At 39.4% G+C, this 10,101-nt stretch overlaps 1 protein-coding gene across 1 annotated transcript; it reads right to left on the bottom strand.

Moving 5' to 3' along the window:
* Nucleotides 1-3,188: 3,188 nt before the first annotated feature.
* Nucleotides 3,189-9,839, bottom strand: LOC121862004 (carbonic anhydrase 2-like). Its single transcript, XM_042359933.1, has 8 exons — nucleotides 9,785-9,839; nucleotides 8,607-8,639; nucleotides 7,435-7,611; nucleotides 7,001-7,139; nucleotides 5,956-6,128; nucleotides 5,624-5,781; nucleotides 5,279-5,365; nucleotides 3,189-3,224 (listed from the first exon to the last, which is right to left on the bottom strand). Exons 1-8 carry the CDS (start codon nucleotides 9,837-9,839, stop codon nucleotides 3,189-3,191), a joined length of 858 nt encoding a protein of 285 aa, XP_042215867.1.
* Between the last annotated feature and the right edge of the window lie 262 nt (nucleotides 9,840-10,101).

The following is a 10,101-nucleotide window of genomic DNA, read 5'->3' as shown; positions in this document are numbered from 1 at the left end:
TTCACTCTTCATTTTCTTCTTTTGTTCCCTCTCTCGGATTTGTTCTCTCTTCTTGGCATTAGCAATCTGCTTCTTTGTTTCTGAATAATCTATTGAACCCATTTGCATACTTCCTTGGCCTTCTGCCTTTGTCCTCTGTGCCTTTATAAATTCAAGCTCTAAAACAGGGATCTTCTTTTCACGAGGACAACCACAATCAATGTGGGAATTATTTTCTCTCTTACCTGAGTGAGAACAGTTGGATTCAGAACATAATTGTATGGAGCACTTGCAGGTCAAAATGTCAAACAGAGTATCAAGTGTGTGCAGAAATTCATTTTTCCTGGCCAAGTTTCCTTTACCAAGTGATGTTTCAACTGCTTTGTGCCATAATTTCGTTAGTTTTAGCTCAATAGTTCGACACTGATTAATCACAGGTGGTTTGAATAGTGCATTAGCTTTTGTCCATTGATGCAGAAGAGGGACTATCATGTCATTTATGAGTTCTTTATCTGTATAGTTCCTTCTGTCCTTTGCATTTTTTTCTCGAAGGAGTAACCCTAATCTTAGCATGTCTCTCACTGTTGGAAGTTCTGATACAGGAAGCTCCTTCCCTTTACCAACTAGCAGGCTCAAGTGGGTTGACAACTGACTTCTTGTCTTCAATTTTGACATCTTCACACTATCTGACAAATAGAAAAATATTTCAATGTTTCATAATTCAATTGTTGTTTCAAAAAATATCAATTTGTTTATCAAAAATGCTGTAACAGAAATAACATAATAATTTCTTAGAACATAATGTTTTATACAATGATATAAGTAACTGCGACAATCAATATGCCCTACTTACAATAATTAAAATGTAGAATTCGTCTGGTAGAGTAGGTGCAAGTGCAATGAGAGCAAACCACCGTCTATGATATCTAGAAGGAGAGTGAGCCGGGCGCCTTATCCTCACGCTTGGTACAAGTCAAAACAAGAATTAAACTGTCCCACACGGAGAGCCTGTTCATGTTCATGTTCTGACATGCATATTGTACACAAGCTATAGAACCATAAAATACTCCATAATCCATATGCTTACATGAGATTAGTTAATATCAAGTGAATAATTCTAATCAAGTCTCATTAATTTGTTGAAATACTGATATTTGAAACTTTAAGGTATAATTGATGTAGGTGAGGGTTATTTCAATTCATTTTTGTTTGCTAATCTCAAGTTTAGACATAAAGAGGCACAATATTTTGACTACCAAATTTGATTTTTAACATGTTGACAAAATTGACACACCCTACCCGACAGCCGCACCCTCGCATACTACCTCCGATGTCCCCACACACACAACGCTTCCGTGACGCCTGTTGGACCACCACCCCAAGACCTCCTGAAGGAAACATGATGATCCTCCCCATACTAGCCAGATATTATGTAAATAATATTGATGATGTGTTGAAGAAATATCCTTCCTTCCTTAGGCTTTAGTAAGCCCCTTAGTAATATTTATATGTACTTGTGACGCTTGCCAGATGCTTCTGGTATTATTGTACAGGGCTACCTAGTGACAGCACAAGGATCCCGCTTCCTCTATCAAGGAATAATATATTGAAATTGAAATTGAATTATTTTTAATTTACCGAAACGCCTCAGTACAATACCGCATTAAAGAAAAGTATTGGAATTTTTTGATGAAAAGGGGAAGGTCTGGACCCCCTGGACCCCCCACCGTGGATCTGCCCCTGCATAGTATCTAGTGGTTTGCAGATTTCCTCTCCTGAGGATAGATGCATCCACCTCCTATGAATTATGTTGCTAGTCCTTGGTTGATGTTGCTCCCAGCCTAATGTTAATGATGTTCTAAAGTAAAATTAAGTAAACAATAAATTGAAAATTTTGTATTCGGTAAACATATAATTAAATTGCACAGCGAGTTTTCATTAAAGGTATAAATTCCCACTTCCAGCCAAAGTTCTATATATATCCTAGTCATTTCGCGGCGTATTTATTCAATCACTTTATTTTCCCTCCTGAATAACTAGGCTTATAATCAGGGCCGGATTAAGCTTAATAGGGGCCTGAGGCTCAGATCAACTTGGGGCCCCCTACCCTCAAGGTATATATAAATATCAAGAACAAAATATACCCAAATTTGTCAATGATTTCATCAATATTAAGCTTCTGCAAAATAACACATTTAATGTTCATAAGAGACAGAAAATCGAGACTTTGCTAAGACATCGTTGAACGAAGTTCATGTTTATATGCTTCAACTTCGAGAATGTTTGGATTTGGAGGCCCCTTAGAGTCGGTGGGCCTGAGGCCAGTGCCTCAAGTGCCTCATGGTTAATCCGGCACTGCTTATGATATTATATACTACTTCATATTTTAATACTTAGTATAGAGAAGTATATACAGCTATATGTACACTCACCAATAACTTCTCGACCGCTATATCATTATGCATTCTGATAAATGAACGAAGAATCTGAAACCATTCCGAGATGACAAGCCCCATTCTGATCATTCTCACATCCATCGTGCCCAGCAGTTGGAGAAGTTTTTGGTGAGAGCTTACATACAGTAAATCGGAATACGTAAGGGGCGGTGTATGTTGAGGGTGTCACTACTTGTATTTTATATCATTTCAGTTAATGACAGAATGTTATGATTTTTTTAATATATCGTTAACTTGTGTTATATGAAACAGTATCCTCCGCCATGTAAATTATTTTTTAATAAACCTAATTGTTTCTGTAAGTCACAGTCACATAAACAGTATGTGTGTGTGTGTGTGTCTAAACCACGAAGCTTCCTGTGAGTGTGGCTCAGTTCACAACCCAAACAGTTGATACCAATAGAATATAATTATAGTGTGCAGGACATATAAGTGATAAGTAAGTTTCTCCAATATATTTATTGTTCTCAACAACATATAATCAATCACTATAACATCTAACTACAAACTGAAGAAGGTCAATTATGGACGTTTTGAGGAAGTTGGTGGCCATGTTGTTACATCAGTGACGTCACAGCCAACGAGGTATTAGGAAAATTCTAGAGCTTGTGAGTTTCTGAATCTGCACATCCATGACAGCCTTCAAGATATATAAAATGTGCTTTTGTTCACCGTGTTACGACCCTCATGATCTACTGTGCTGAGTTTGGTGGTTATTGTGAAAATACGTTGAGTTTACTGATACCGTCGAACTCAAGAGTCGTCGTTGCCTTTCGGTCTCTGATAGATCTGAGGGGACAAGATAAACATGTGTTAGATAACAGAAAATGTACTAACTCATGAACTATTTCTCTAGCTCTAAAGCTGAAATTTCTCTTCATTATTTCTTCATATAATGATAAAAATCTACAAACATATTGTTTGTCATCGTCACCATGATGTTTATTACTGTATTCATTACTTCCTGGTTCCTTATACTTTTGCGGTAGTTCATTCACGTTTACTCCCTCACGTTGCATTATTGGTCATGTTTACTCCCTCACGTTGTATTATAGGTCATGTTTACTCCCTCACGTTGTATTATTGGTCATGTTTACTCCCTCACGTTGCATTATTGGTCATGTTAACTCCCTCGTGTTGTATTATTGGTCACGTTTACTCCCTCACGTTGCATTATTGGTCATGTTAACTCCCTCACGTTGTATTATAGGTCATGTTTACTCCCTCACGTTGTATTATTGGTCATATGTATTATAGGTCATGTTTACTCCCTCACGTTGTATTATTATTGGTCATGTTTACTCCTCACGTTGTATTATTGGTCATGTCACGTTGTATTATAGGTCACGTTTATCTCCCTCGTTGTATTATTGGTTTACTCCACGTTGTATTATTGGTCATGTTTACTCCCTCACGTTGTATTATAGGTCACGTTTACTCCCTCACGTTGTATTATTGGTCATGTTTACTCCCTCACGTTGTATTATTGGTCATGTTTACTCCCTCACGTTGTATTATAGGTCATGTTTACTCCCTCACGTTGTATTATTGGTAATGTTTACTCCCTCACGTTGTATTATAGGTCATGTTTACTCCCTCACGTTGTATTATTGGTCATGTTTACTCCCTCACGTTGTATTATAGGTCACGTTTACTCCCTCACGTTGTATTATAGGTCACGTTTACTCCCTCACGTTGTATTATTGGTCATGTTTACTCCCTCACGTTGTATTATTGGTCATGTTTACTCCCTCACGTTGTATTATAGGTCACGTTTACTCCCTCACGTTGTATTATTGGTCATGTTTACTCCCTCACGTTGTATTATAGGTCACGTTTACTCCCTCACGTTGTATTATTGGTCATGTTTACTCCCTCACGTTGCATTATTGGTCATGTTAACTCCCTCGTGTTGTATTATAGGTCATGTTTACTCCCTCAAGTTGTATTATCGGTCATGTTAACTCCCTCATGTTATATTATTAGTCATGTTTACTCCCTCACGTTGTATTATTGGTCACGTTTACTCCCTCAAGTTGCATTATTGGTAATGTTTACTCCCTCACGTTGTATTATAGGTCATGTTTACTCCCTCAAGTTGTATTATCGGTCATGTTAACTCCCTCATGTTATATTATTAGTCATGTTTACTCCCTCACGTTGTATTATTGGTCAAGTTAACTCCCTCATGTTGTATTATCGGTCAAGTTAACTCCCTCATGTTGTATTATTTGTCATGTTAACTCCCTCATGTTATATTATTAGTCATGTTTACTCCCTCACGTTGTATTATTGGTCAAGTTAACTCCCTCAAGTTGTATTATTGGTCAAGTTAACTCCCTCATGTTGAATTATTGGTCATGTTAACTCCCTCATGTTGTATTATTTGTCATGTTTACTCCCTCACGTTGTATTATTGGTCAAGTTAACTCCCTCATGTTGTATTATCGGTCAAGTTAACTCCCTCATGTTGTATTATTTGTCATGTTAACTCCCTCATGTTATATTATTAGTCATGTTTACTCCCTCACGTTGTATTATTGGTCAAGTTAACTCCCTCAAGTTGTATTATTGGTCAAGTTAACTCCCTCATGTTGAATTATTGGTCATGTTAACTCCCTCATGTTGTATTATTTGTCATGTTAACTCCCTCATGTTGAATTATTGGTCATGTTAACTCCCTCATGTTGTATTATTTGTCATTTTAATTCCCTCATGTTGTATTATTGGTTCGTCTTTCACAAGTAACAGCAACATACACGCCTTTCCCAGGAGTTAATTACTTCCAGTTTCTCTCTACCTTTCTCCTGTCACTCCCTCTTACTCGTTATCTCTCTCCTCACCTTACGACCATTCAGTGGCTGGACTGGACGGAAGTTGTCTTGCATTGGTTTACCATCCTCGAAAACCAGCGACCTGAACTTCTTCAACTGTGCATAGGGGAGACGTGATTATTATTATTATTAGTATTATTATTATTATTATTATTATTATTATTATTATTATTATTATTATTATTATTATTATTATTATTATTATTATTATTATTATTAATTATTATTATTATTAGTAGTAGTATCAACGTAGCAACCATTTATTTTTTTTTCCTTTTAAGATACAGTATATCAAATAGTTTAGGTCGTTTGTTATACCAGCTATAAACTGAAGATGAATGCAGATGTTAATACCTGAGTGCTGGAGATGGTGATAGGATGCTTGAACACTGTCCAGGTAACGACTTCATTACAGTCAGGGGTGGTGAAAGAACCGTAGTAACGGTAGAACTCGGTGAGGTAGGGGGGCAGCACAGCGCTCAGAGGAATGGGCAGGATATGGGCTGTGTCGTCTGTGTGAACAAGTTATGGAAGGTTCTTCTTGTTGATAATATACATGATAATGCTGAATGTTTAGTTGTATATTAGCTCAGATTATCATTCTTATTACCATTATTATTATTCATATTATAGTAGTAGTATTCCAACACCATACCAGAACAACACGAACAATCTGAGCCACTGACTATGGTGTCTGATACTGGAGAGGCCGGCCACAACAGTACGAAGGTTGGCATTGTCGTGTCGGGAGAGGCGGAGGAAGACGGCGAACACTGCTACACCGTCACGATAATTGAGGGACTCCTTAAAGTTGCCGTACTCCGTCTTGAAGAACACCATGTGTAGCTCTGCTGCCTCCCTGACATGAGAATGACGATTTAGTTGAATATCTATCTAACTATCTTTCTATCTATCTATCTATCTATCTATCTATCTATCTATCTCTCTGTCATGTTTGATGATTATAACTGACGTGTTTGATGACTATACTTGACGTGTATGATCACTATAACTGACGTTTTCTATGTACTGTAATTCTGTGCAGTGCTGGATTAAGGCCTGTGGGGTCCTGTGCAGGTCACAAGTTTGGGGACCCTGATTAGCTCTGTCATGTGGGGGCCCTGAGCCCCACACTACTTTATTTTAATAATACACCCATAAGCTGTTGTGATATAAAAGTATAAAGTCCTAAAAAAAACACATTGATTACCGTAGGCCTAGAATAAGGGAAATTTATTTTTACCTTAAAGTTCGGAGTAAACGGCAGCGTATACTAGGTTGCCAACTACATACAACAATGGAAAAGGTAACTAGCCAGTAACATAAAAAAAGTAAATCTAGTTAAGTCAGCTTTCTATATTTAAAGTTAGTGTCACAAAAATGTGGGCCTCTGTTTGGTCTCACACTCTGAACACTCCTACATCCGACAATTACTCTTCGGAAAGCAGATAATGCAGCTGTCGTGTACCACAAGAATTAATATTCCAGGTGGTGTTGATGTGTTTTCCCTCGTGATGTGTGTTCTACTGCGTATTGTTGTATAGAAAATGTGACAACAAATTTACCTGACTTGCACTGGCGGCAGGTACTGCGTGGAGAACAAGTGACTCTCTCTTATGTATGGTGCTAGAAGAGAGAGCAACTGTTTCACCCTCAGTTTCCTCTATGGTGTGTGACTCACGTCTAGGATGTGTAATTCAGCAGAGGGCTCAGTTTGGGTGTCTGACTCACCTACGGTGGTTGACTGTGTGCTCAGATCCCCCTAACTTGTTGCTGCTGCCCCAGTGGAAGTGGAACTGAAGGAAGGTGTACTCAGCTCCCAGCGCCCCGCCACTCACAGACGCCCTCAGCTGCTCAGACGACACTTGAGCTGAGAGAGAAAAACAACATTATCACCACATCATTATTTCAGTAATTACACAAGTCATTATCTTAATAAATGCTCTTAATCCTTAACATGTTAATATATAAATTATCACTGTATTAATTTTTTGTTTAGTATATTTAAGTGGTGTTTAAACCGATATATGGATATTGTGTCAATCTTCGTTAAATATCTGAACAGAAATATTACTTTTATTGTCACAATGTTCTGGTCCGTTAATGATTAGAATAATATTTCATAATAACAACTGCAGGGCAGCATATCCGAGTGTCAAGGCTACCTGACTCGCCGGTGTTGAGGATGGTCATGGAGTTGGGGATGGTGTTGAAGTTGTGGAAGTGAAAGCGAGGCCAAGAGCCGCCGTCGTCGTCCCTCTCTTCGTCGTGAGTGTTGATGTTGACGGGAGACTGTCTTCTACCGCCACACTCAGGAAACAATTTCTTCCAGTGTTCAGGTCCTGTACACATCAAAACACTCCTTATGATCTCTTAGTTTCTATTATACAGAACTAATGGTTAAACCTTTGGAAGCACAGACATAAACACTACGGAAATTACCTGTAGATATTATGAATACATTTTCTCTTACAGCCCAGGATCAGTACATATCAGACACTCCATATAAACCCATTAATACTCCAACTAGTTTTCCATTATAAAGAACCAAAGGTTAAGAAGTGCATAGGCAGGGCAGTTGAAGTATTGTATCATTAACACATATCCCTCGCAGGGTTAAGGGCCTTTACTGTACAACACTCTCATAAACTCCTCTTAAGCAATTGATGATCAAGGTTCGTCACTTTGGTTAAAAACACACGTAAAGACGCTCAGATCTGTACATTAACGCTGCATCTCCAACCAGTCTACAAGGTCTGGTACACACCCAACACACCAGAGGAATCAGTTGCCTCTTTTGTCTACTCTATTGTTTTCTCTCTCCTCTGATCAACCTCTTCAGGCTCGAGCAGGAGACTGAGCGAGAAGGGTATTGAGCTACTGCTGAGGTTAGGTTAGGTGAAGTTAGGTTAGGTTAGGTTAGGTTAGGTTTGGTTAGGTTAGGTTTGGTAAGTGTAAAATAAAAACTTCTGTGGAGGTATATTAATATTTCAGTAAAAGTGTGTGTGTGTGTGTGTGTGTGTTTGTCTGTGTATGTGTGCGTGTGTGTGTACATATGTGCGTGTGTGTGTACGCCTGTGTATGTGCGTGTGTGTGTGCGCGTCTGTGTTTGTGCGTATGTGTGCAAGTGTGCGTGTGTGTCTATGTGTACGTGTGTGTGTGTGTGCATGTGCGCGCGTGTGTATGCGCGTGTGTGTTCACGTGTTTGTGTGTGTGTGTGTGCGTGTTCATACTACAGTATATATATAATCATCTCCTTTACATATAGTGGGGAGAAGGGCCCCGTGTGTGTGAGGGCTCCACTGGTGATGGAGTAAGCAGTTAGATAAAGACTCACCATTGTTTCCGCTGTAGCTCCAGCTCGCCTCACCTGTAAGAACACATAACAAATTTAGTTGGAGAACATAGAGTTAGATCAGCGAGACCATCAAGTAGGACAACAATACGATAAAAGGAGAACACAAGTAGGTGAACAGAAGAACATCTGGAAAAATAAGAATACCAGAAAAGGAAAACAGTAGGAACACCCAGGATTATAGAAAAATAGTTATTCTGAGAACTACAATTTAGCGTGAGAAGATTTTACTTACATTAAGAAAGACAACTGACTGCTCCGGTTATAAGAACATAAGAACATAAGAAGAACATAAGAATGGAGGAAACTGCAGCGGGCCTATTGGCCCATACTGGGCAGTCCCATTTACACCCAACCCCTATTGCTCATATATCCACCCAACCTATGTTTGAAGCTATCCAGCGTGTTCGAGTTAATGATGATATTTGGTAACTTGTTCCAGTCGTCCACTACTCTATTTCCAAACCAATGTTTACCAATTTCGCGCCTAAATCTAAATTTGTCTAATTTAAAACCATTGTTACGAGTTCGCTCCTGGGTGGATAGTTTGAGTACCTTTGTAATGTCACCTTTGCTTAGCCCTGACTTCCATTTATACACCTCGATAATGTCGCCCCTCACTCTACGTCTCTCGAGGGATTGCAAATTAAGATGCTTTACCCTGTCTCTGTACTCAAGGTTCCCAATGCCCGGGATTAGTCTTGTCATTCGCCTCTGAATTCTTTCCAAGGATATACACACTGAAGTTAAAATAAGGAAAATTCTTGTAAAAATAATTAATTAATAATTTATGTTGGACTGAGGGTAAAACTAATTACCAGATAGAAAGAAATATCCCTACATATAAACACAATATTATTATAAGCAGATAGTGAGCCCTTTGTGGCGTAAAGGCGATAGTGTTTGTGTAGTGTAGTAGATCGTTATCAATATGGTGATCAGTGGCGTCTAATGGGTGCAAAGGAACTGGCAGGAGATTGTCAGTGTTATGGTGTTAAAAGGACTGTGGAGAAGCCAGCACATGTAATGAGACTTGCTGTGTTATGAGGTGTTAATGGGGCATAAGGCGTGCGGGCTGGAGACGTCGCTACACCGTTGGCTGGTGACACAACAAGAATGTGACGTAACCAGGAAAAATATCTTTAGGACGACAGACTCACCAGGTAGGACCGTCAGCGCCACCAACAGGAGAGAACATACGAGTTGTCTGGCCATGTTGACTTGAATGATAATGTTCGTCCAGCGGCCCGCCTTAATATACCTCTTCACCCTTCCACCACCACCACCTCCACCATTACCTACCGGCTTCCACACACCACCACCAAAAACACCACCTACCGGCTTCCACACACCACCACCACCACCACCACCACCACCACCATTACCTACAGGCTTCCACCCACCACCACACACCGAGTGACCTACCACCACTCAATGACATACCGCCACCCACCCAGCATAATACCACCACCCAGTG

Source organism: Homarus americanus, unplaced genomic scaffold, assembly GCF_018991925.1.
Source record: "Homarus americanus isolate GMGI-L3 unplaced genomic scaffold, GMGI_Hamer_2.0 scaffold25013, whole genome shotgun sequence".
Classification (NCBI taxonomy): Eukaryota; Metazoa; Arthropoda; class Malacostraca; order Decapoda; family Nephropidae; genus Homarus; species Homarus americanus.
This window is presented reverse-complemented; position numbering and strand designations above follow the sequence as displayed.

What these genes read in the sequence shown, in the direction of transcription:
- LOC121862004 (XM_042359933.1), bottom strand. Translation starts at nt 9,839, where the DNA reads ATGGCCAGACAACTCGTATGTTCTCTCCTGTTGGTGGCGCTGACGGTC. An exon ending in GGCGCTGACGGTCCTACCTG is followed by an intron (nt 8,640 to 9,784) that starts GTGAGTCTGTCG and finishes GTGTTCTTACAG; the next exon opens with GTGAGGCGAGCTGGAGCTAC. An exon ending in GAGCTACAGCGGAAACAATG is followed by an intron (nt 7,612 to 8,606) that starts GTGAGTCTTTAT and finishes TGATGTGTACAG; the next exon opens with GACCTGAACACTGGAAGAAA.